The sequence below is a fragment of the Paroedura picta genome, chromosome 14 (genome assembly GCF_049243985.1).
Source record: "Paroedura picta isolate Pp20150507F chromosome 14, Ppicta_v3.0, whole genome shotgun sequence".
NCBI classification, from domain to species: domain Eukaryota; kingdom Metazoa; phylum Chordata; class Lepidosauria; order Squamata; family Gekkonidae; genus Paroedura; species Paroedura picta.
In genome coordinates this window covers 13,773,744-13,799,137 of record NC_135382.1, presented here as the reverse complement: position 1 = coordinate 13,799,137, position 25,394 = coordinate 13,773,744, and the positions used below count along the sequence as shown (strand labels likewise).

At 51.2% G+C, this 25,394-nt stretch overlaps 1 protein-coding gene and 1 long non-coding RNA gene across 6 annotated transcripts in view; one reads left to right on the top strand and one right to left on the bottom strand.

The window, feature by feature from the left end:
- Positions 1-6,437: 6,437 nt before the first annotated feature.
- Positions 6,438-25,394, bottom strand: part of PCDH1 (protocadherin 1) — a 119,618-nt gene continuing 100,661 nt past the window's right edge. For 3 of the 5 annotated variants that reach the window (XM_077309574.1, XM_077309572.1, XM_077309573.1), the window contains exon 5: positions 6,438-10,929. In XM_077309574.1, coding sequence (XP_077165689.1) covers positions 10,544-10,929 — 386 coding nt within the window. In that variant the 3' untranslated portion in view covers positions 6,438-10,543. Of the gene's footprint in view, positions 10,930-17,313; positions 17,357-25,394 lie in introns of all 5 variants that reach the window. The other 2 variants (XM_077309575.1, XR_013226468.1) reach the window with 2 other exon arrangements.
- On the top strand, positions 19,773-23,331 carry LOC143823744 (uncharacterized). Its single transcript, XR_013226570.1, has 3 exons — positions 19,773-19,858; positions 20,654-20,743; positions 23,162-23,331. It is a non-coding gene; the product is annotated as an uncharacterized LOC143823744 (long non-coding RNA).

Here is a 25,394-nt window from a genome sequence, read left to right as displayed (position 1 = left end):
TCCTTGGGGCCAGGGACCACCAGGAGGTTGGAGGTGATGGGGCACAAGGCTCTTTGAGGGGTGTAGGCCAAGAGGCGATCCCTCAGGTATACTGGGCCCAGACCATGTGTGGCCTTTCTCCATTGAGTTGGATCACATGATATGGGCAAATTAGGTGAGCCGGAGTTTTGTGATTTTGTGTTCCAGTGATAGATCAGGCTTTATGTGCTGTAGTATTTCCTTGTTTGTGAATTTTGCTGTCCATGGAATCCGCAGAAGCCTCCTCCAATACCAGAATTCAACACCAGAAATTGATTCTCCTCTTGTTCTATTATTATTATTATTATTATTATTATTATTATTATTATTATTATTATTATTATTATTATTATTATTATTATTATTATTATTAATATGTATATATTATTAGTCCGAACATATAGGGAGAGGGTGAGCAGTGAATCATCATGCAGCACAATAAAGACATTTAAAACCTTGAATAAAACTTTGTTGGTCTTAAAGGTGTCTTTGGTCTCAAACTTGAGTTCATTTGGGGTTTTTTTCCCTTTTCTTTTTTTCATTTCTGAAATCCGAGTCGCAAGGCATTGTTTGCCGAATATCTTTGCTGTCTGGGTTTTTTGGGTCTACCTCTTTTGCTAACCCACTTCAATTCTGAGCCAAAAAGAGGGGCAACAGATGAAGGAAATGAAGGAAATCAACTTTTCTTTCAACTCTGCGCTTAGGAACGCCCTCCACATTCTGCCTCGATCCCAAGCCAGCGATTCCCAACGGTTTTGAGCACAAGGACCCCCTATTAGTATCCCTTGATTGAGAAAACACATCATGACCAAAAGATCAAAATGAGAACACTTCCTGTGAAGATGGACTCGCACCTGGTCCGTCCTCCCCACCCCCAGGTTGGGAACCCCCCTCCCTTTGTTCAAAGCCACAGGCCCAGGGCAGTTCCCCTCCTATTGTCCCCAATTGGTGGGCTGTAAAACCGAGACAGAGGGGCTTCAAGGAGCTGTCAGCTGCTGTCTGCTGAGGTTATCGCAGACTACAAAGCAAATGCAATCAGATCAAAGCCACCTTGAGCCACAAAGGAGGGGTAGAGTTATCGCAATAAATAAATAAATACCTTTTAGACTCTCAGAGGAAGGAGAGAATTACTTGCAAGCAGAAAATCTTCGATGGGGCACCAGGTACTGGTGGTCCACGAGCTTCGTAGGCTAAGCTCCACTGAGGATTTTCTTCTTGTTAGCCATTCCCTGCTCGTTAGTATTATTCTGGTTCAAGGGCAGTCTGATGGCTTGAGTCCTCTTGCAAATCAGCATCAAGGCTGGGCATAAAACTTGTCATTATTTTTACTGAGCCACTGAGGAAACTGTGAAAAGGTGTCTTCTCACTACTCCACGCTTTGGCTTTATGTACTGAATCTGAATTAAAGACTATTCTTCTCCTTTATATTTCATCATGGCTGGTCTGTCAGCTCCTTTGCTTTTTTGTTCTGCAATGACTGACAGGTTGCTTTCTCTGTGTATTCCTAACCTCCAGGTGGTAGCTGGAGATCTCCTGGGGTTGCAGCTCATCTCCAGCCAACAGAGCTCAGTTTGCCTGCAGAAAATGGTCACGTTTATTATTATTATTATGGTAAACAATCACTGGGATTCTGCATGAATTCCTGATAAAGAATTCAGTTGGTGTTGGGTTTGATGTGTCACTAACGTTCCTACTTGAAGCTTCTTGTGGTCCAGAGGGGAGAGGATTTCAGAAGAATAAAATAATTGCTAGGGCCGAATCAGCAACGGGCTTTGTGCTGGGACTTTGGCAAGAGGTGGGCCAAAAATACCGCTTTAGAAAGCGACTTTGATCCATGGCATCTGGACGCAGGTCCTTTGGCTGAGTCACTCTCAGCTTGAATTTAACTTCTGCAAAATGGAAACAAGATCCATGACTCCTACAGGGCTGCTGTGAGGTTATGCGCAAGAATACCATTTCTAATCCACACTAAGTACATTTTTAAGGAGCAAACCCTCCTCTCCCTTTGGGAATTTGTCTCCCCTTGAGTTTTCCAACACCTCTCAGCCTTTAGCACAGAAACCGTTCTCTTCGCACCTCAGCCGGCAGCTATTCTGGTCCTTTCTTCGCCTCCCCAAGCATGAGTCACGCATCTCCTCTTTGGAGCACCCCCAGCTTTCAGCACACCAGAGTCCACTTCCATCCTGTTCCAGATGCCACGTGCGAAAGGGAGGGGAAAACCCCCAGCAATGAATCAGTGGCGTGACAAAGTAGTCCAAGATGGGGGTCAGAAGGGGCTAGAAAAGGTTCCAAGGCAGCACTCCACTTCCAAATTAGATGGCGGCACTTTTGCACCTGGGGGACAGCCCCAAACAGCACCGTGTCCCTGCCTCTCAACACTCCTGAGCACGGAGCATGCTCCTTAGCTTCTTGGTCAAGGGTCCCTCCAGGACCCTTTCTGTACTCACATTTTTCCCCCACTGTAAATCTTGCTGAATTCTGGCTGATTTGAAGCTGTATCTACAGCTTTCCTTTCCCCTGATTTTAAACACGTTGCCCTTCTGAATTTGCTTTGTCCCCATTTTCAGGTTCCTTCCTGCTTGATGACCGGGGGGGGGGGGGGGTTGAAGCTCCAGGTGGTATTGAAAGAGCACAAGGCTGGAGAATGCTTTACTCCCTGCCTTCTGACTCCTGAGTCCACAGCCAGAGCAAGGCAGGGGAGGGGCAAGTGGAGCATGAGGAGCATGAGGCTGCTTTTGTATCTTTCTTTTCCTGCAGGAGCAGTGGGGGAGAGGAGGCAGCAGCCTCACAGAGAACGGGGAGGAGAAAGTAAATCCAAGAGACAAATCTCTGCTGAGAGAAGTATGGGCTTTGGGAGCACAGTCACTTTAAAACAGGTCCCAAAATGAGGGCAAAAATAAGTCTTGCGAGGGAATGGCAACTGGAAACCAGGCAGTCTTTGAACTGACGCCCTGACCAATCAGCTACAGACTGCTTTGCTACATCAGCATTGGAGGCACAGGGCAGGAAGTTAATCTGGTAAAAGCAAAGATCTGTACTTAATACTGGGGCTCTTGGAGTTGTTTCCTCAAATGTAGTGAGTTATATCCGCTCCTGGATATTGTGGGGGAAAGGTAGTGTCACCGCAGATCAATCATAGATGTGGCAGAAGGAAAATTTAAAGCACTAAATATCATAATGGAAATCGAATAACATGTAGATGACTTTCTGATAACCAGAAGGGATCTGATAACCATCTTCAAGTATTTAAAAGGCTGCCATATGGAGGATGGAGCAGAATTGTTCTCTTTTGCCCCAGAGGGACAGACCAGAACGAATGGGATGAAATGAATTCAAAAGAAATTCCATCTAAACATCCTGAAGAAGTTTCTGACAGTTAGAGAGGTTTCTCAGTGGAACAGGCTTCCTCGGGAGGTGGTGGGTTCTCCATCTTTGGAAATTTTTAAACAGAGGCTAGATAGCCATCTGATTGAGAGGCAAATTCTGTGAAGGCAAAGGGGTGGCAGATTACAGTAGATGTGTAATTGGGATGTGAGTGTCCTCCATAGTGCAGGGGGTTGGACTAGATGACCCACAAGGTCCCTTCCAACTCTAAGATTCTATGATTCTTTAATTTGGGGTCACCAGGGATAAAAAAATCCCAGTGCAGATTCGCCCCAGGTTTTCCCCACTGCACCATCCTCAGACACTCACGCCTCCTTGCCTGGGTTCCTACCTCTAGCCTGCCTTTCTTGGGCTCCAGGTTGCGAATTCCAATCCCCTGGAATCTCTCTGGGATAGCCACGACACCCTCATTTCAAATGTTCCCATCAGTTCCTGTATGCCATCAAAGCAATCCCTCCTGACATCCTCAGAAGGCATGGCACAGATAGGCTCTGAATTAGGCTGGGTTCCAGCTATGATCACCTGGAAATTAGTTCCATTAGAATCTGCAGCGTTTCTGTCCAAGAACATACGTTTAAACTTGAGTGCAGTATGCAATATCACAGGAAATCTACACCAGCCATTCTCAACAGGGTCCCTGGGGGTCCTCGACCCATTTGAAGATTTACTGGGGGGGCCTGATAACTGAAACCCCTGCAATACCGTTTTGGTCATGTATGATATCATTAATTGCTATAGGGAAAGAAAAAGATACCATGTAAATCCATTTCTTTTGTTTGTGCTTGAATTAATGCATTCAAGGGGGGGGGGGAAACGAATCAGTCTCACGTATATATAATGGAAGGTATATCTATAGTTATCTCACTCTTAGGCCTTTTTTAGCTGAGCTCATTGTGTGAGAGCCCAGCCTCCTGCAGACCTCCTGAAAGGGTTGTGGCCAAAAAAAAAGTTGAGAAACGGTGGTGGTCCTCCAGTTGTTCATGAACTACAATTCCCATGAGCCCCTGCCAGCATTCGCTGGCAGGGGCTCATGGGAATTGTAGTCCATGAACATCTGGAGGACCACAGGTTGACTGCCCCTGGGTTACATCTTGGGTATTCAAGGCCTTCCGAGGCACAATGTGACGGTGGGATCCCCACCCTCTTCTCCAAGCTTAGGGAGGCCCATTCCCTTCTGTGGGCTGAAGGAGTTCATGGAGGCAGCTGAAGCACATTTGCAGACCCCTGGTATGAATGTGGCCAGGTGGTTAGAGTTTCGGACAAGGATCGGGGAGACACCAGAAATCCCCTCTGGTGTCATGGAAGCCAGCTGAGAGATCTTGGACCAGTTGCACATTCTCAGCCTAACCTCCCTCACGGGGGTGTTGGCAACATAAAATGCAGGAGAGGAGAATGATGTGAGCTGCTTGGGCATATAAATAAAGTGGTCTACAAATAAATAAAACAAATACCAACCAGAAAACTCAAAAGTGCTGCATAATTGCTTGCTTTTACAACTGACAATAGTACTTATCATATTTAATTCCTTTTTGTCCCTCTCCCCCATATAGACTCTTAACATAACATTTGGTGGTGGAAAGTGGCCACAGATGATGTACGACACCCCAGCAGGGTTTTCAAGGCAAGAGACATTTGGAGGTGGTTTGCCATTGCCTGCCTCTGCTTAGCAACCCTGGACTTTGGAGGTGGTTTGCCATTGCCTGCCTCTGCTTAGCAACCCTGGACTTTGGAGGTGGTTTGCCATTGCTTGCCTCTGCTTAGCAACCCTGGACTTTGGAGGTGGTTTGCCATTGCCTGCCTCTGCTTAGCAACCCTGGATTTTGGAGGTGGTTTGCCTGCCTCTGCTTAGCAACCCTGGATTTTGGAGGTGGTTTGCCATTGCCTGCCTCTGCTTAGCAACCCTGGACTTTGGAGGTGGTTTGCCATTGCTTGCCTCTGCTTAGCAACCCTGGACTTTGGAGGTGGTTTGCCATTGCTTGCCTCTGCTTAGCAACCCTGGACTTTGGAGGTGGTTTGCCTGCCTCTGCTTAGCAACCCTGGACTTTGGAGGTGGTTTGCCATTGCCTGCCTCTGCTTAGCAACCCTGGACTTTGGAGGTGGTTTGCCATTGCTTGCCTCTGCTTAGCAACCCTGGATTTTGGAGGTGGTTTGCCTGCCTCTGCTTAGCAACCCTGGACTTTGGAGGTGGTTTGCCATTGCCTGCCTCTGCTTAGCAACCCTGGACTTTGGAGGTGGTTTGCCATTGCCTGCCTCTGCTTAGCAACCCTGGATTTTGGAGGTGGTTTGCCTGCCTCTGCTTAGCAACCCTGGATTTTGGAGGTGGTTTGCCATTGCCTGCCTCTGCTTAGCAACCCTGGACTTTGGAGGTGGTTTGCCATTGCCTGCCTCTGCTTAGCAACCCTGGACTTTGGAGGTGGTTTGCCATTGCTTGCCTCTGCTTAGCAACCCTGGACTTTGGAGGTGGTTTGCCATTGCCTGCCTCTGCTTAGCAACCCTGGATTTTGGAGGTGGTTTGCCTGCCTCTGCTTAGCAACCCTGGATTTTGGAGGTGGTTTGCCTGCCTCTGCTTAGCAACCCTGGACTTTGGAGGTGGTTTGCCATTGCCTGCCTCTGCTTAGCAACCCTGGACTTTGGAGGTGGTTTGCCATTGCCTGCCTCTGCTTAGCAACCCTGGACTTTGGAGGTGGTTTGCCATTGCCTGCCTCTGCAACCCCCTTAGTGGTCTCCCATCCAAATACCAACCTGGGCTGACCCTGCTTAATGTCTGAGATCTGATCAGCCTGGACTATTTATTTATTTGTTGGATTTATATCCCACCAGTCTCCAGGGACTCATGGCGGCTTACAATAATAAATATTCCATATTTACTAAACCCCTCTGATAAACCCTCCACGCGAAAGAGAGGGACATTCTCTCCCTGCATTCCTGGGGGCTGAAAGCATACTCCCCCCCTCTTCCCCCCTTTCCAGCGCACCCAGCCAGCCCCCCCCCCCCCAGTTTGCCAAACTGCAGGGCCAAGAAGCCATTTCGGGCCAGAAGATTTTCACACTTTTATTGTAAAGCTTTGGGAGGGTTAATTACAGTGGAAATTCATCATCCGACAGCTCAGCAAACAAACAGAAGGGAAGAGAACAGAACAGGGCTCACGAGGCTTCATGCTCACGGCTCCAAACGGAAAGGATCACGAGGGAATCAGTTGTGCTCGTGGGCCCCTGGGAAGGGCCGGCCCCATCCCTCCCCACCCCCCCCAGCCCAGGGCCCAAAGCCTCCCCTAGTGTCAGGGAAACGCATCATCACATGGAGAGCAATACAACCTTAGCGAGAGAGAGAGAGAGAGAGAGAGAGAGAGACAGAGAGAGGGAGAGAGAGAGAGAGAGAGAGAGAGGGAGAGAGAGAGGTGGCAGCGCCTAGACTTAGGTCACCATCTGAAAAATAGTTGGGTACTTTTGTACTCTGCCATAGGATTTCTCCTTTTTTTCCTTTTTTCTTTTTTAGAAAAAGCTACACCTGCATGTACATAAAACTGTACAAAAAACAAGGCATCACAAGCAAGGAAACTGAAAATCTTGTATAAATAGAACCAACACGAAGAGCTACAAAGGGGTCGCTTGGCTCTGTCCCCACACGCAGCTGGCCTGTGCCCGGCTGCCCACCTTTGGTTTTACCCCTGGCTTGTCCTAGTGCAGCGCTCAGGTGCCCTTCCATGTGCTTCTCTAGGCTGGGACCCTTCGAGCACCCCCTCCCTCGCCCCACCCCCACCCCCCTGTGCATGTAGGATCCCTCCTTCTGGCTTTGAATTGTGCAAAACAAGCTGCTCTGGGTGGTATCTTGGCCTTTGAAGAACACCTCCCCCCCCCACTCGACCCATTCCATGGCAAAATCAGGGCGGCACCCTTGCCAGCTGCTCCACGCACCTTGCTGCAGTGGCTCACACTCCTATTTTCCCGTTTATGGAGGTGTCAAGATCATGAAGCACCCCTCTTCTGGGGAAGCCCGCAGTGTGGCCCCTTCCCCCTTCCAGCCCCCTTGCTTCTGCTTCCAGAGAGACGGAAGATTTCCTCTCCTTCCTGGGGTAGCAGCTGGTAACCAGTACCCTGTGGCTTGACTCGCCCGGCCATGCACCCACACCCCGCAGCCTCCAGCTCCATAGGCCTTGGCCTAGCTAGCGGAGGAAAAGGCATGGCTCCCGTCCCTGGGCTGCTGCCTGGGAGGTTGCCATCCTCCAGGTGGGGTCTGGAGTTCTCCCAGAATTCCAGACCGCAAAGGACTGCTCCCCTGGAGCAAATGGCAGCTTTGGGGGGGGGGGACTCTGTGCCATCGCATTCCCCTCCCTTCCCCAACCCCACCCGCCCCCAAATCCCCAGGGATTTCCCAAGCCAGAGTTGGCAACCTGATCTGCGTGTGCCTGGCTTTGAGGGGGGTTATGGCCAAGGCCCCCCCCTCCTCACAGAGCCCACTGTGAAGGGGCAGGACTAGGTCTGCCTCCTGGCTGGCAGTCCTCTCCCCAGTGGTCTGCTGGTTGATAGGGCTGTTCTAGGACACACTAACAGCTGTGCCTCTGCCTGGGGGCCAGAGTCCTGTCCCCACCCCCACCTCCCACAGCTGAGAAGTAGCCACTGAGAAGCAGCCGGTCAGAGGTCCCGCCCCTTCCCCGCCTCACAGTGGCACTTCCAAGCATCGAGATTGGACCGTGGATGGCGTGGGGTGCCGCAGTGGCATGTTTCCTACGGCAGTCCGTGATAGCCCAAGCGCTCCGATCGCCTGCCCCCAGCCAGCCACCCCAAGACGACTCCTCCTGGGCTCCTGCTTGTCCTTGGGGATTGCCACCAACAAGCCACGGTGGGTATGCAGGGCAGGCCAGGCCAGGAAAGCCCCTTGGCTTTCATGCTCGCTGCAAGGCACCAAGGGGAGCCCCCCGGAACTCTGGCACAGGACCCCAGGGCCTCAGTCTCCTCTGCTGCTGTGGCACCTGTTGGCCTGCTCTCTGCTGCACTCCAGCGCCACCCCAGCGGATGGCGAGAGGGTGGCACTGCAGCTCCCCTCCAGTGCAGCAGCAGCAGCAGCAGGGACCTTGGGATCCCAAGCGCCTGGAGCAGAGGTAGTCAAACTGTGGCCCTCCAGATGTTTCCTACGGCAGTCCGTAGGGGCTTCTGGGAATTGTAGTCCATGGACATCTGGAGGGCCACAGTTTGACTACCCCTGGCCTGGAGGGTCATGGAGCTTCCAACTGCTGCTTCAGTCTTCCGCCTTTGCTTGGGGACGAGCCGAGCTGTTCTTGGACGGCTCTCTGTCGCTCTCGCACTCCCCACCCCTCCCGTTTCGTCTACCAGCAAAGACTCCAGACTCCAAACACAGACTGACACAATTGTATTGCAAGAGGCAAGCAAGGAGCATACCTGTTGAGACAGCTAGCTACACCCCTCCCCTCTTCTCCAGACCCATGCAACAGAGAAAGCGGAACAGAGACACCGGAAGGGAAGTCAAGAGGCCAGAGAGAAGACTCCCATGACCCATGGCAAGACGGAGGAAGGGGAGCAGGCCCGAGGGGCGTCGGAAGAACCAGAGCCAGGGGATGCAGGCGCCCGAAGGAAGGGGGCAGCAGCTGGCCAGGCGGGTAGACAGTAGAGCCCCCGGGCTGGAGAAGGTACCAGTGGACGCTGTGGGGGGAGAGAACTCTGTGTTCCCCAATGTCACAGGGATCAGGAGGAGGCACCAGCGGGCAGGGAGGGCAGGCATCCGGGCAGGGCCCCCCAAGACCACGGGCACCAGGACAGATAAGAGCGATGCCAGAACCAGCTCGTGAGACTGGCCCAAGGAGTCAGAGTCCTCCCTTGCCCAGGGGCACTCCGCCTTGGGTGTTCTTGGGGGGCCCTGCTGGAACCGCCAAGACCCAAAGGCAGCTCCTGCATTTTGGTACTCTGTGGCTAAACCTCCGATAGTGGAAGAGAGTTCCTGGAGCCCTTGAGGCTGGCCCTGGGGTTGAAAGGCAGGGGGGGCAGGGGGGGTTACTCCAGTAGACAGCGGCCTGGGGCCCCCAGTGCAACCCTGAGTCAAAGCTCCATGTCACAAAGGCAATGGCGGCTTACAGGCAGACAAATCAAAGGCCAGAATCATGGCGCTGGGGCCCAGAGACCCCCCCCCCACCCCTCCCTGGGAATTCCCTGCCCAGGGGCGATTGGGGAGCAGGGAGCTGTCCCTCCTGGAGAACCGCAGTCTCTTCCATCTCTCTCCCCCCCCCCCCGACCCAGTTCCCATGTCCATGGGGCAGAGACTCAGGAGGGCCAGCTGCAGCCTGCTCCCCGCTCCAGGGCTCCTCCCCCTCCGCACCCGGGGAAGAAGAGTGGCTGAAGTTCAGAAAGAGATTTGGGTTTGAAGCTCTCTAATGCCCCTAACTATGCCTCCCCACTCCCCCAACAACCCAAGCCCTGATGACAGGCCAAGGCTTCTCCCCCCCTCCCCATCAGCCGGTACTCCGTCTCTATTTACACTGCGGAAGGCGAGGGGGCGGGGTGGGGGGCTGGCGGGAAGCACGGGCTCCCATGTGCTCTTCTGTGTGGCGAACCATTCAAACTGGAATTGCTCCCTGTGGGGTTGGGTTGGTTGGTTGGTTGCAATGTCTTTTGTTTGTTTCCAAGGACGGTTAAAAGTTTTCATCAGGCAGGACGCAAATGTCATTCCTAAGGTTCATATTTACAGGAGTCTACAGTAACGACAGAGGCAGCCTCCCCCCCCCTTACCCCGCGCCGGGGCCGGGTGACCCGCCCCCCAGCCCTGCGCCCGACGGACTCCACCCAGTCTGCACGGACCTTTGGTAACTAAGCCCTTCCCCCCACCCCCTGCCCTGAAGCCACCGGCCGAGCCCTCCGCGCTCGGGCCCCCTCTCCCCGCCTCCAGAGCCTGGTCTTTCGGGCTGGTCTCAGTCCTCTTGTCCCGGGAGCCAACGTGTCGCCAAGGGTGTCCCTGTGCCCAGCGTCAGGGCAAGGCGTGCCCACCCTGCAGGCTCAGAGCTGCCTACACAGACGATAAAGCATCACAGTTTGAAAAGTTCCTCCTCCTTCCAACGTCCTCCGGACACTGGCCTCAGCAGTGAGTTTTGCAGGCACCGTTCTCGTCCCACTCCCCCCGGTCCCACTCCCCAGTCTCACAGGTAGATCTCCCGCTTGGCGGTTTGGGAAGATGGTGTGGTGGCTGCCTGGAAGTCTGAGGTCTGGGTGAGAGGGATTTCCTCCAGGGGGGAGTCCTTGCAGGGCTCATGGCTACTGTTGGAGAAGGCACTGTACGTGGGGAGCAGGCGGAGGTTAGCCATTTTGGTGCTGCGCTCTTCTGAGAGTCTCGGGCTGCCGTTCCCAACTTGCTCTTGACTCCCTCTGTCTTGATAAGGCACAAACGTGGAGAGTTTGAGGGCGTTCTTGGGCCTCCGGCTCGGAGAAGACTGGCCAGGCATCCAGCAGGTGTCAGAGTGGCCAAACTCCGTGCATTCCCGGGTGCAGGTCCCCGTCATGGCTACGTCGGGCAAAGGCCGGAGATCTGTGCAATGACAGAAGAGAAGAGGGAGGGAGGGAAAGGAGAACGGTTAAGGCACGCCGGCATCGTCTGCAGCAGAGGTAGTCAAACTACGGCCCTCCAGACGTCCGTGGACTACAATTCCCATGAGCCCCTGCCAGCATTCGCTGGCAGGGGCTCATGGGAATTGTAGTCCATGGACGTCTGGAGGGCCGCAGTTTGACTACCCCTGGTCTGCAGCATCAACAGCAAGTAGGCTAAGCTTGGGGGGAGAGGGGAGGCTCAAAGCAAAGCATGCTGGGAAAACACACCCTGACAGGCTCCCTTCCTCTGTCTCCTCTCTGTAGGATGGCCAGGCTGCCTTCCCCAAAGGAGGAATGCCAAGACAGGGAAGGAAAAGAGGCACGAGAGATACTGGTCCTCAGGGGCTAGGCAGGGGTCCCCAGCCTTTTGAAACCTGCGGGTGCCTTTGGAATTCTGACACGGGGTGCCAGACACGGTCACAAAATGGCTGCCGCAGGAGGTGGAGCCAATCACCAAATGTCATGGAGCCAAGGCTTTAGATTAATCTCAACAGGAACTCTTCAGCATTTCCAATAGAAGCTCTGTCTTTTAATCTGCACTGCTGGGCAGATGCCTCATCTAGGCCCTCCTGCTTTCTATAAGCTCTTGCCGGGCACCAGAAAAGGGGTCGGAAAGGGGCTGGGGATTCCTGGGCTAGGGGGATCCATGCTGCGAAGCAAAAAACAAAACAAAAAAACAACAGCAGCAGCAATCCTGCATTCAACCGAATAAGGCAGGTGACAGAATGGATGGGGAGTGCATTTTTAATGTTCTTCTCTCACACTTGGCCCTACAGGTAAAGAAACAGCACACCTCCAGGGAACTGGGTGGGAACCTCCCCCCCACCCCATGTGACCCTTTTAAAATCCTTGGCTTTTTGGGGAAGGGGGCCACTGACAGATGATGCCACCTCCTTCTGCAATCTAAAGGGCTACACTCCCCTCCACCACTTCTGGCATCTACTTAGGGTTGGCAGGTACCCTAGCCTAGGTGGGGGGTCCCTACCTCCCTCTCAAACTCCCCCCGGACCAAAAAAAAGCCACAACATGGGGGTGTGATACTCAGATTTTTGGGCAAAACTCTGGTTAGAAGCAAATCCTACCATAGAGTTTTGCCCCAAAGCCAGGCCACTGCCCCCCTGACGCCACTTCCGGGTGAAAACAGCATGTTGTGCCATTCCTTCCCACTCCTGGAAAGAGGCCCCCCCCCACTGGCAATGCTGATGCCCTGGGCCACCTGACATCTGTTCTCCAGTACAGATGCCAGCCTCCACGTAGAGCCTGGGGAACCCCCCGGACTTACACCTCATCTGCAGAGATCAGTCCCCTGGGAGAAAATGAAAGCTTTTGAGGGTGGACACGGTGGCCTTGTACCCCACTGAGGTCCCTGTTCTCCCTAGGATCCAGACCCAAATCTCCAGGGGTTTCCTAACCTAGACCTTGCACTCCTGCCCCCTAATTCTCAGCCAGGGTAGGACTTGACTACCCCATTCTCCTGAATATGTAGAACAGACCCAGTGCCAATTCTTGACAATTCACCGAAGGAACGCCAAGACATCTCCTGGATAAGGCAGCCACCTCCTGGAAAAAAACTCCAAGATGCGAAGACCCAGTTGGGAGAACCTAAGTGCTCTGAGCAGGGATGGGATGTGTGTGTAAGAGCCTGGAGGCACTTGGCTCAAAACAGAAGACTTCTCAGCCACCTCTCCGGAGTAAAGTTAGTACCCTCTTCTCCATGTCTTAGTTACTTTTCCCCGCAGAAAGGCTGGAAGAACCCTCTTGGGAAGGGGTGTGGCTAGCCCCCCCGTAAACCTCATTAGAAGAAGAAGAGCTGGTTTTTATCGCCTGCCTTTTCACTACCAGAAGGAATCTCAAAGTGGTTTACAATCACCATTGTTCCCTCTCTCCACAACAGATACCCTGTGATAAAGGTGGGGCTGAGAGAGCTCTGGGAGAACTGTGCCTGGCCGAAGGTCACCCAGCAGGCATCCTGTGTCTCAAAGGAGTCTACAATCTCCTTCCTTTCCTCTCCCCACAACAGACACCCTGTGAGGTAGGTGAGGCTGAGAGAGCTTCTGACAGGGCTGCTCAGTCACAACAGCACTAGCAGGGCTGTGAGGAGTCCAAGGTCACCCAGCTGGCTGCATGTGGAGGAGTGGGGAGTCAAAACTGGCTCACCAGATTAGAAGTCGCTAACCACTACACCAAGTTGGCTTTCAAGGTGTAATGTGCACCCTTCAAAGCACTCATTTTCTCCAGGGGAACTGATCAATAGATACTTGTAATAATGGAGGATCTCCAGGTACCCCCTGGAGGTTGACAGCCCTACACATTACAATGTGTGACTCTGCAGCTTCTGCCACCAGTGCATTCTGGCTCCTTGGGTGCCTTCCTGCAGCCCTTTAACCCTAACCTCATGCGCTGAGGACTCAACCCTCCGGCATACAATACACAAGGCTACAGATCAAGACAACTGCTGGGGCGGATTCCAAGCCTGAACCTGGGTGAGTGGTGCCAGCTGGGAGTACATGAGAAGGAAGCAGAGAGGTGGCTACTAGGATAGGACCCTCCAGCACGCTCTGGTCGCCGCAGTGCGGAGAGGAGGCGCCAGCGCACCAGCCGCCAACCACACACAGACGCAGAGCTCTGTGCCTGCAGGTGGGTGCTGGCTGGCGCACCGATGCCACCCCTCCCCTCCGCAGTGCTGGCTTCCTCGGGCTTTGGTGTGACCGAAGCGCGCCAGAGTGCATGTGGGGGCATGACAGCGTGCAACCCTAGTGGCTACCCAATGAAACCTCCCTGTGATGCACTGTGATTCTCAGCTGCTTCTGTCAAGCTCGGTATCGGTGTGCATGGGAGGCCTGCTTCCTTTGGCTAAGTCCCTCGGCCGGCTGGACCGAGAGCGATGGTCGAGAAATGCAATAATAAATAACAATGAATAAACCCGGCAACCCAGGCCTGCAGACTCTGCCTCCCCTAGCTCACAAAACTCACATTTGAAGTGCTGAAGATGAGTCAGTGGGTTTTGCTGTGGGTCCCCCCTCCCCCCGGAAGGGGCGGTGTCCTTTTCCTTGTACACGAGGATACATTCAGGTGTGTAGCCGTGTTGTTCTGAAGTAGCAAACAAAGTTGGAGTCCAGGGGCACCTTTAAGACTAAGAAAATTTTATTCTGGGGCCCATTCCGCACTTTCAATGTGCTTTGGCAGCTGAATTTTCCTGTGCAGAACAGGAAAATCGACTTCTAAAGTGCATTGAAAGTGCATTATCTATTGTGTGCAGAATAAGCTATGTGGGCACACCTCTTCAAATAGGAAAGCTCATGCCCAGAATAAAACTTCACGGGTCTTAAAAGACTCAAACTTTATTTTGTACTTCAGTTGGCAGGGGGGCAAATCTGGATTTTCAGGGACCTCGGCAAGACATTCCTGCTGCAAGGGGAAAGACTTGATGACTTGCAAGAGGGTGGTCCTTTGAAGAAGATTCAGGTTAGGGGTATACTCGAGTGAAGGAAAAGAAAAACAGCAGAAGAACAACGGAAGAACACCGTTACATTAAAGGTTCACAAAAACAGCACGCAGTTTCATTGGTTGATAATGGGTTATAATGAGAAGCCTGAAAGCAGATGACAAAATTCATGGGAAAACACCACCAAAAGCCAGAAGAACAGCTGACTTAGGAACAACCTAGACTAGATGCCAGAAGAGCTGCAACCAGATCTCTGCTGTTGCATTAGCAGAAGGACTCAGTTTGGGCTGGGGCTGCAGTGAAGGGCAAGATGGTGAAAGGCCCCTTCAAGTGGAGGCTTCCTTGAATGGGGCAAGCCCACAGGATGCCTTCCTAGGAACTGCAGTTCCCTCCCTGGCACAAACATGGGACCAGGTGAGTTCAAGAAAACAGGACGTGTGTGGAAGTGGAAGAGTTAAACTCCCCATTCTCTCAGGGTTCTACTCTGCATTGGTCCTCCTGTAGCCATCCTGTACCAAAGGGAGTGGAGATACAATCCAAACTAGGGATGCCAGCCTCCAGGGGGGAAATGGGGCTCCCCTGGAAATTACAGCTCATCTCCAGCTACAGAGATCACTCCCCCCGAGAAAATGACTGCTTTGGAGGGTGGGCTGTAGAGCAGGGGTAGTCAACCTGTGGTCCTCCAGATGTTCATAAACTACATTTCCCATGAGCCCCTGGCAGCGTTTGCTGGCAGGGACTCATGGGAATTGTAGTTTATGAACATCTGGAGGACCCCAGGTTGACTACCCCTGCTGTAGAGGGTGGGCTGTAAGGCATGAGACATTAGAGCAGGTTTTCTCAACGAGGGGTTCATGAAACCCCAAGCTTTCTTGACAGCCCTGGAAGGGTTTCCTGAATAAGTAGGAGTTTGCCAAATTTTAATATGTTTTAATATATAAATGTTTATCGGATGATATGATCATATATGATCATGCTGACTAGCTTTCTCCCCCAACCCCAATGGCTGATGATGGGCCTGGAGGGGATGGGAAAGGTTGGTGTGTCTACAGGAGGGGTAGTCAAACTGCGGCCCTCCAGATGTCCATGGACTACAATTCCCAGGAGCCCCCTGCCAGCATTCGCTGGCAGGGGGCTCCTGGGAACTGTAGTCCATGGACATCTGGAGGGCTGCAGTTTGACTACCCCTGGTCTACAGCTATGCTTCCCAACCACATTCTGCACAATCGTGCCACGTCTGGGTTTTTTGAAGCCTGAAGAATGTTTCAAGGGTTTCTCAATGGTAAAAAAGCTGAGAAAGGCTGAGCTAGAATATATATATTGTACCCAACTGAGGTCCCTTTCCCACCTAGGCTGTATTCCGAAATCTCCAGGAGCTCCTCAGCGTAGATTAGAGAACCCTCCCCTTCACCCCCTGCCAGTGGACAGGGGGGACCTGGCGACCCTAATGCAGGTTCTCCCAAGATCTTTTGACCCAAAGATTTCCAACCTACAGAACTGCAGCTTCTATATCCCAACCCTTCCCTGCTCCCTCCTATCATGCGGCGAAGAATTTAGCAAAATATAGGATTCATTTTACATGGTACAAAACACACAGATGGGAAGTTTTGGGTTCCCCACCACCACCTTTTTGTAAAGTGTGGTCTACACATACTCCCAGGGTAGTCTTTCTAGGGTCTGTCTAACACACATTGTGCTGGGCTTTAAAACACGGATGAGCGATTGGGATGTGAGTGCCCTGCGTAGTGCAGGGGGTTGGACTAGATGACCCAGGAGGTCCCTTCCAACTCTATGATTCTATGATTCTAGGGAGCAAGCAGGCAAAAATTGAACATGACCCTCTCAATCACGAACAATTCTGAAGAGGGGTCCCTACTTCTTGCACAACCATTTTTCATGGCAATAGGGGGGGGGTGTCACTTGTAGAAGAGAAACTTCTTCCCTGATGCTAAAGATGGCAACATGCAAACTGAGGAAAGGCAGCATCCTCCCCAGGAAGGTTCCACCCGGAGGGAAACACAAGGAGCAAAAGACCGTAAGCGCACATCTTCTGCAAAACAGCCCTTGTGTCACCAAGCAAGTGAAGCTGTGTGCAGTACACGGTTTCGAGGCATGTTCCAACACCGGACAGGACTTGGGGCACATCAAAAGCTTTCCTCCGTTGCTGAAACAGGCACCTGTCCCCTCCCCTCCCTGTGCTCCTTCTCCTCATTCCCTCCCCACCCAGAGGTGTCTGCCACATCCAAGGCTCTAGCACCACAGACATGGTCTCTGACGACAAAGCTCATGAGCGTCCCTGGAGTCTTGCTCCCAAGGGGATGTGTGCGGTTAGGCTGACCCTTTTGAAATGCACAGCTGAGCAGGAGGAACACTCTGCCCTCCTGCCCTCTTTGGGCCTGGCATGGCCAGTCCTCCGCTCAGCCACTGCCTGGGCCTCTTGCAGACCCGGTGCTGGAGACACAGGATGACTGAATGCCCAGGGGCCAATGCAGGGAACGGAGACGGCGGGGAAGATCAGCGGAGGGGCTTGGAAGACCCCCCCCCCTACACGCACCCCTTCAGCCGCTTCCCAATTTCCATCACAGCATCGTCTCTGGCAAATCCCCATGCTCTCAATTCATGCAGCAAGGAAAGCGTTCGGATGAGGCTCAGCAGGAGGAGCGCCCGCCCCCTATGGGCACACACGTGCACAAGCCCTTCACATTAGCCCTCCTCCTCCTCACTTGCTCCTGGTGTCTCCAGCAATGCTTGAACACCTGTGCCCCCCACGCCCCGGCTCCTGCCGGGTAGCACCTCCATGGTGCCCAATGGGGGCTCTGCCTCCAGCAGTTCCTCCCTCGCCACCCCCCTGCCATCCCCTGGGAAGCCACGGGCACATACCTGAGTGCAGGGACCCCTCACAGTCTGCTCCGCTCAGGGGACACTAATGAGGAGCAGAAAAAGGAGGAGAGGGTCACTCAGCATGCAGCCCCCCACCCCCAGCTCCCTCGGGGTTCCGCCCACCCATGTCCCCCCACCGGCTGTCCCTACCCACCCAGCCATCCCAAAGGTCCTGGGCACCACAAGGTTGCACAGCAAGGACACAGGCTCTCCCCTGCACCCCGGGCCCCCAGTTGGTTATCCCCAGCGATGCCGGCTCCTCCTCCTCTCGAGGGCAGGTGGGCAGGGGCTTCTGGCTTTAAAGTCTTCCTTTCCTCTTACTCACTGGCAAGGTTTCTCCTCCTCACCCAGCCATTCCAAAGACTGTGGAAAATGGGCTTTCCTTACACAAAAACTGGATGAAAATAGTGGTTCAGCTTGAGCTACGAAAGAGGAAGAGCTGAGTTCAAATCTTGCCTCTCCTATAATCTCCAGGGGCATGGGGGAAACAAGTCAGTCTCTCTCACCCCTTCTGAACCATCCTTCAAGTTAGGGATATTAATACCAGCCTCCACTACATCACTACTACACACTGTAATAACAGACAAATCTTCATGGCAGATACTTGGCTTACAAATGGTCCTTTATGTGGTTGCTACAGTGTGTAAGTCTCTCCTCTTAGAAAGTTTTTGAAATCTGGTAGGGAGTTGGGCAAGCTGTCAATCTGCTAGGTTAGGAGGGCAGGTAAAATTTATGTGGACTTGTACACATGTTTGGGTATGCATGGGCACATATATAGTTGTGTGTGTATTCAAGATCTGTGATGCACGTTCAACTGCAACAAAGAGGCATGGAGTTGAAAGAGTCACTGCAGGTGGTGTGAAGGCCTTTGGGTCTGAATAAGTTCTGTTAAGATCTACAAAAGATTCTCCCAAGGCAACACAGCTTGATGTGCAGGAGATTTACCATGTGAAGCACATCCTAGTGCTGATATGAATCGGTGTAAGAACATAATAGAAACCACGTTGGATCAGGCCAATGGCCCATCCAAAGCAGCACTCTGTGTCAAACAGTGGCCCAAACCCAGTTGCCATCAGGAGGTCCACCAGTGGGGTCAGAGCCTCAGAAGACCTCCCCGGGTTGTCCCTTCCAGCGCCAAGAATACAGAGCATCACAGTGTTCCATCTATACATGGCTAATAACCACCATTGGACCTCAAATACTTGAAAGGGCTGTCATATAGGAGATATGTTCTCTCTTGCCCCAGAGGGATGGACCAGAACCAATGGGTTGAAATTAATTCAAAAGAAATTTCGGCTAAACATCTGGAAGTAGTTCCGGACAGTTAGAGTGGTTCCTCAGTGGAAAAGGCTGCCTTGAGAGGTGGTGGGTTCTGAATCTTTGGAAATTTTTAAGTATAGGCTAGATAGCCACCAGACAGAATGCTGATTTTATGAACTTAGGCAGTTTGTGAGTGGGTGGGCAGGAAGGGATGTGCCAGTGTTTGTCTCTTGGGGCCCTTCCTTGCATACCCAGGGAATTGCTGATTGCCACTGTAGGATGGTAGGTGAATTCCCTCCAGGCCAGCTGGTTTCTGGAGATTTCTGGTGTGTCTGGGGGGATCATTTGGGCATGAAACTGGGGTCACTGTGGGTGGACAGGTAGTTGTGAGTTCCTGCATTGTACAGGTGAGTGGACTAGATTACCCTGGAGGCCCCTTCCAACTCTATGAACCTATGAACACTGCTTCATTTGTTCACCCAATCTCCCCTTGAAGCTGTCTGTGCTTGTAGATGCCATCACTTCCTCTGTCAATGGATTCTACTCTTTGCTTTTTGTTTCTGGGCGCTCCCGATCTGCAAGTGTGGAGACAAGGGCTGCTTTGGAAGGTGGACTATACTCCACTTAGCCCCAACCCTGCCCCCAATCCCAGCCACCCTTGGCTCCACCCCCAAAATCTCCAGATATTTCCCAACCTAGAGCTGCCATATGTAGCCCCCCACCCCAGCCACTCTCCAAAATTTCTGCCCCTCCCTCTGTACTGGGTTTGCTCCCGGAGGAGGCTTGGGGTGGCCCAGGACAGTGGTGAAGACAAGCTACCAGTTAGGAAGCCTCTGGTTCAGATCTCAGCTGAGCTGTTTGGCATCCGGCCAGGAAGGGCTAATATTGATTAATTTGCTTCTTTGGAATGACTCATCCGGCTGCTGCTCATTAACAGGATGGGCAAAGAGCTTCCAGGCCCCTGAATCCCTGTCCTCTGCCTGCGGGTAAGCCAGCTCATCTGTCTTTCTGGTTTTTACAGTTTCACCGGTAATGCTCACGACTTTACGGTTATAAGGGCCAGAGGAGGCTTTCTTGACCAGGGCTTTGTGTAGCCCTGGGGTTTCTCAACGGCCCTGGAAGGGTTTCCCAACAGGTGGGAGTTAATTTATTTTTTATATATTTTTAAATGGGTTATATTTGTTAATTTTGTTTTATCAGGTGATATGACCACAGCCTTGTTGACATCCCATCCCGAAATGGCGAATGATGGGCCTGGATGGAGTAGGAGGGGGCGGAGCCCTAGGTGGGTGTGTCCACAGCTCTGCATCCGAAAACTATTCGGCACAATTGCGCCGCTTCTGGGGTTTCTCGAAGCCTGAAGAATGTTTCAGGGGTTTCTCAAAAGGTGGTCAAAAGGTTGAGAAAGGCTGGGCTAGGAACTCCGTGGACAAAAAGACAAGGAAGAAGAAAAGGGCCTTTCTTGAGATTATGGATCCTCTGCTTACTACTAATTTCTTGCACATCTCTTCTGTGCAACTGAGGAACTCTGGGAGGCACATGAAATGCCCCTAGGAGCACACTGATGCTTTCTGAAGTGTGTGTGTGTGGGGGGGGGGAGGAGGAATTTCTGCTGCACAGCTTTCTGAAAGGAAGGTTTTGAACCAGGGAGATCTGTCCAAGGTTACTTACCTCTGAGAAATGCGTCACAAAGGGAAGACTGACGGCCCCTAAAAATGGGCTAGGTTGGATGGGGGCCAGCAACTGTGGGGGAGAAAAGCATCTACCTATGTATGGAAGTCCCTAGAGAGGTGCAAGGGAGCTCAGGACTATGCAGCCTTTCCTTCTTTTGCGTTGGGGAAAGGAATTTGTCCAGGGCTTCATTTTATTTTAATTCCATTGGCAATGTTATCAAAATCTTCAGCTTACAATGCCAGAATAATGAAAATAGGGACATATACCTCTATCCTATGGGGATGGTGTGGTCTCATGATTAGTGGTTGGGCTTTGGTGGGGGCGAGCCAGGTTCAGAGCCCCAGGTGGGAAGGTCACTATGGCACCCTGGGTCAGTTGGCCTCACTCAGTCTAATCTCCCTGGCAGGGCTGTTGTGAGGACAATCCTGAAGGAATGAGCCGTGGATGCTGCCGTGGGCTCCAGTGGCATGCCTAGCCTAGATGGCAACAGGGGCAGGTGAGTGGGCGGGGCTTGGAGATGCAGAGTTCGGACAGGGATGGGCAAGGCTTAGTGATGTGGGAGGGTCACTTGATGGGGGTCCCACTGTTCGCTGCCCTCCAGTCCTATTGCTGTGGGCCCCATTGTTGTGGGCAGTGACAGTCTTGGGGTGGGTTCTCTGCTGTCCCGAGCTGTTCTGAGGTTCCCGCACAGGCTCCTCCCTTGCCTCTGCTTGAGATGGTGGGGGGGGGGCTCAATGTTGTTGTCCACCAGGACAGCAGGAGGGGGTAGGGCAGGGTAGGACCCGTTGCTGATGCTACCCTTCCATGCCCAGCCCCAATTTGACTGGTGATGTACCACTGCCCACCTGGTCCCTTCATCCCTGTAGTCCACTCAGGAAAGGTATACCCACCATCCTCACCTGTGTGGCAACCCCCAGCAGGGCATCTCTGGGTCTGGGAAAACAGTAGTGCAAAACCCAAAGGAGGAAGAGGTCCAGCAGGACAGGCTGCCCAAAGAATTCCTGTGCTGGGGTGGCCTGCAGACCAAGGGTGCACCAGGTGTGGCTTGGGCAGTGTAGGAGCTCTGGAACTGGAGGGCTGCAGGCAGTGGCGTGCCCCACACTGCCAGCAATCATCAGGTGACTTACTACCACCTGACTTGCCTGACTCACCCAGGTCGTGCTCCTTGTCACTGTCCAACACCCCACCCCCCAAAAATGAAAGTCAGTGTAGTATAGTAGTTAATGCGTCAGACTCTCTACCCACCCATGGTGCTCACTGAGTGATCTCTCATTATAAGATATCCCACAGGGTTAAAGTGGAGGATAAAGCAGAGGAGAGGAGAATAATGTAAGTGGCTTTGTGGAGAAAGGTAGGGTATAATGGAAGTAAATAAATAGCAAATATAACTGAAGATGGCGTGGGGAGGGATGAAACTTAGGGAAGGGAAAGAACTGTGTAGGAAGGGGAAATACAAAGGAAAGTGAAATGTCCCTTCACATATTCATGTGGGTTCCCCACTGCCCAACTGAGCATGGCATCTGGCACCATTCAACTGGGCCATAATTTTTCCAGGGAAGGAGGGCAAGCTGAGCCAGCTTGGTGGAGTTGTTAAGAGCGGCGACTCCTGATCTGGTGAACTGGGTTTGATTCACCATTCCTCCTCCACATGCAGCCAACTGGGTGACCTTGTGCTGGTCATAGTTAGAGCTGTTCTCACAGAGCAGTTTCTCTCAGAGCTCTCTCAGCCTTGCCTACCTCACAGGGTGTCTGTTATGGGGAGAGGAAGTGAAGGCAATTATAAGCTGCTTTGAGACTCCTTCAGGCAGGCCTAACATGAAGAAAGGAAGACAGATAAAAGTAGGTTGGATGATAGATACGTAAAGGAAACAGGAAAGGGGGATAGGCTATGGGGGCATTCAGGGAAGGGAAAGTGGAATGTGTTTGGGAGAGAGCGAGAGGGAGAAAAGATCTCCCCACAAATACTTGGGTTCCCCACTTGTCTTATTTAGTACCTGAGAGTCTAACTTCTGAATATATTAACTCCCGTTACATGGCTATAACACCAATAATTTGATTGTACAGTAAGGTAGGTACTTTTAATTGCCACGAAATGAGGTGAAACATTTAGTTAAAGTAACACACGGAAATTTCCGCCCATCTATATTGTATATCAATATATTTTATAGCTGTGCAAATCCTGATTCAGTTTAAATCATAATTATTGTTTTATTCATAATATTACTTTGGATTTTATATACAGTATTTGCTGGCGTATAAGACTACTTCCCCCCCCTGAAAAACATGCCTCCAAGTGGGGGGGGGGGGGTCGTCCTATACGTCGGGTGCACTTCAGTTGGGATAGACAGAGCTGCCCATAGTGGCCCATAGTACCATAATGTAATGTAACAAACTCTATATTTTGAGTGGAAATGTTGGGGGGTCGTCTTACACGCCGGCAAATACGGTAGCTCAGAAAGCATCTTTCTCTTTGACCTCAGCGCTGTTGCCCCCCCTCCCACCCCCAAATGGCTCCGCTTTCCAGAGGCAGGTTCCTTTTAGCTTCTTTTGTACTCAGTTGGAAATACGGGGGACGGCGGGTGGAAGGAAATGGATTATTCCTTCTAAGTTCCTAAACCTTTATATAACACAGTTCTATCTATATCTATTAGATGTTTTAATCTCATTAACTGAGAGAGGCCCCAACTATTTCCAAGATTTATTTATTTTGATCTCTATGAAATTATTCCCATGGGGTCCCTTCAGAGCATCTCTTCTTTCCATCCCAGAGTTTCCAACCAGATCTCACTCAGATGTTATTTAAATGCTGGATTATCCTGTCCTTTAAGCTGGGAGGGGGCAGATTTCTGAGATATGTTAATTTGTGGCTGTTCACAAACCATCCAGGTTATTCCATCCCTTTGCTTAATTCAAGGCTATATTTGTGTTGCTGTACAATAACGGTGGAAAGTGCCTGCAAGGCCATCCCACATTTCATCTATCGTCTTGGACCTTCATCTGAGTTCTTGTTGACTTCCCCATTAGAACAGCATTTTCATCGTTGGTTGCAGAAGTAGAAAAGAGCTAGGAGTCCAGTAGCATTTTAAAGACGGGCCATGAGATTGTGTGGGTCACGGCTCACTCCTTCAGATACCCATCATTGGCTGCCACCATTCCAGCCGATCGACTCTAATAAATTACTGATAGGTTCTGAAATAAAAGCTGTAACTTAAAAAAATATTACGTACTTCATGAGTGAGATTGCCCCAATCTACACTATATTAAGAGTATTCCATCTTTCAATAGCACCTTGTGACAGTTTTATAACAAGTCCTCATGGATGGCAATTTGCTGATTTTTCTTAGAAGAAAGAAGGTTGCCCAAGAAGGCCTTCAGTCGACTAATCCACGGGTTTCCCAATGTCTATGTGGTGTGTTTAAATCAAACTGAATACGTTTCATTTAATTTTGTTATGACTTTATACCCAGATAGTATAAGCTGTAGGTGTTAGCAGTGCCTCTCATTGCAGGGCAGTTTATAGACAGAAAACCATAACACCTTTCCTCTAATATAATTCAAATATCATAAGCAATACACCGCCTGGCCCAAAATGACATTAAGTTGGATGTTAGCCAGGACAAGTCTGGAAAATATAGTTTAGAATGTGTGGGAAGGAACAGCTGATCCACCAATGACCTCTTCTTTACCCTCAGGGAGACGCATAATTTAGGACCATAGGGTTCCCAAGAACCTATCACCTAATTCCATCAAAAGATACTTAACAATATTCTCCAAATCTGCTAGTTTTCTTGTCAAGTAATCCAAGGGTCATCAAGGACCATCTATCTCCCTCTTCTCCCTGATTTCCTCTTAGCTAGCCTTGCATGCATTATCAGCGTGTCTATATGTGTGTATTGCCCTTTTATTTTTCTTTCTGGTAAACCTAGCCTGATTTATTTGGAAAGTTCTCTTGAGGGAACAATCCCCATATACATAGGTGGAGCATCTGTTACCCTTTCTCACCTTGTCTCCCTTAAGCTAATTTCCCCAACTAATTAGAAGGCCGCCTATTTGGGTAAGATAGGGGTCTGAGGATAGGCAAGTCTCACCACAGCTGTGCAAGCAGAATTGCCCCCTGCCCAGTAACAGTCAGAGACTTCCTGGTGTCGCTCTCTTTCCCTACCCTCCCTCAATGCAGTGGCCAGGGGGAAAGGGAGGGGAAACAGTACAATGCTTCAGATGTTTCAAGGTCTCTGTGGTACAGCCACAGACATTGTGGAAATTCCTAAAGTTTTATAATGATATCTCTTGTTTTAAAACAGGAAGTGACTTCCAAGACACCCCCCCCCCCCAAGTGTTCTAAGGAATTACAACACACGGGGTGGCATTACTAGATGCAATTTCTGATAAGATCAATGGGGACACAATTGATACTAGGAGGAAGCAGAAGTCCAGCCCAGAGGAAACCCCAAGAGTGTGGAAAGTAGACTCTGAAACTGGAAGCAGGTTTGGAAGGTACATGGCAGCTCCAGGCACCCCTTCATCCCTCCAGGCCATATCCTTCACAGAACTTCAAAGGGTGTCAAGGCCTTTGGAGCTTGGAGACCTCCCCACCTCCCCAGCCCTTTATGTCAATGTCACAGGTACTGTCTTTGGCAGATTCAAATGTGTAGCAGTGTTTGTCTGAAGTAGCACAATAAAATCAGAGTGCTTGCACTCGAATGTCATGTCCTGAATAAATCTTTGTTGGTCTTAAAGGTGCTACTGGACTCTGATTTTATTGTGTCTTTGGCAGGGACTTTTCAAAGCTCCAGGACCTGGCCTTGTGCTAAGCCTTAGTGAATCTAGCTCAACCTAAGTCTGCATTCCCCTTTTGCCCAAGAACATGAATTCTTCATTCACATGATGCCTGCACCAAGGCAAACCCTGTCGCTCTCTAGTATTAGGGAAACATAAAAACCCTGCACAAAGGTTATCAACGCTCTGTCTCAATCAATGCTCAGTTCTGCCGTAGGGTATACGTTTAGGCAGGCTTACAGAGTGTTTTGCATAATTCATTCTGCATTCACTAGTTCTGGAGAGAAAGAAAAGCTACACGGGGCACTGAAGCTCCGCCACAGATCAACTAAACACCTTATTTAGCAATTCCTCTGGCTTTTGATGCTTGC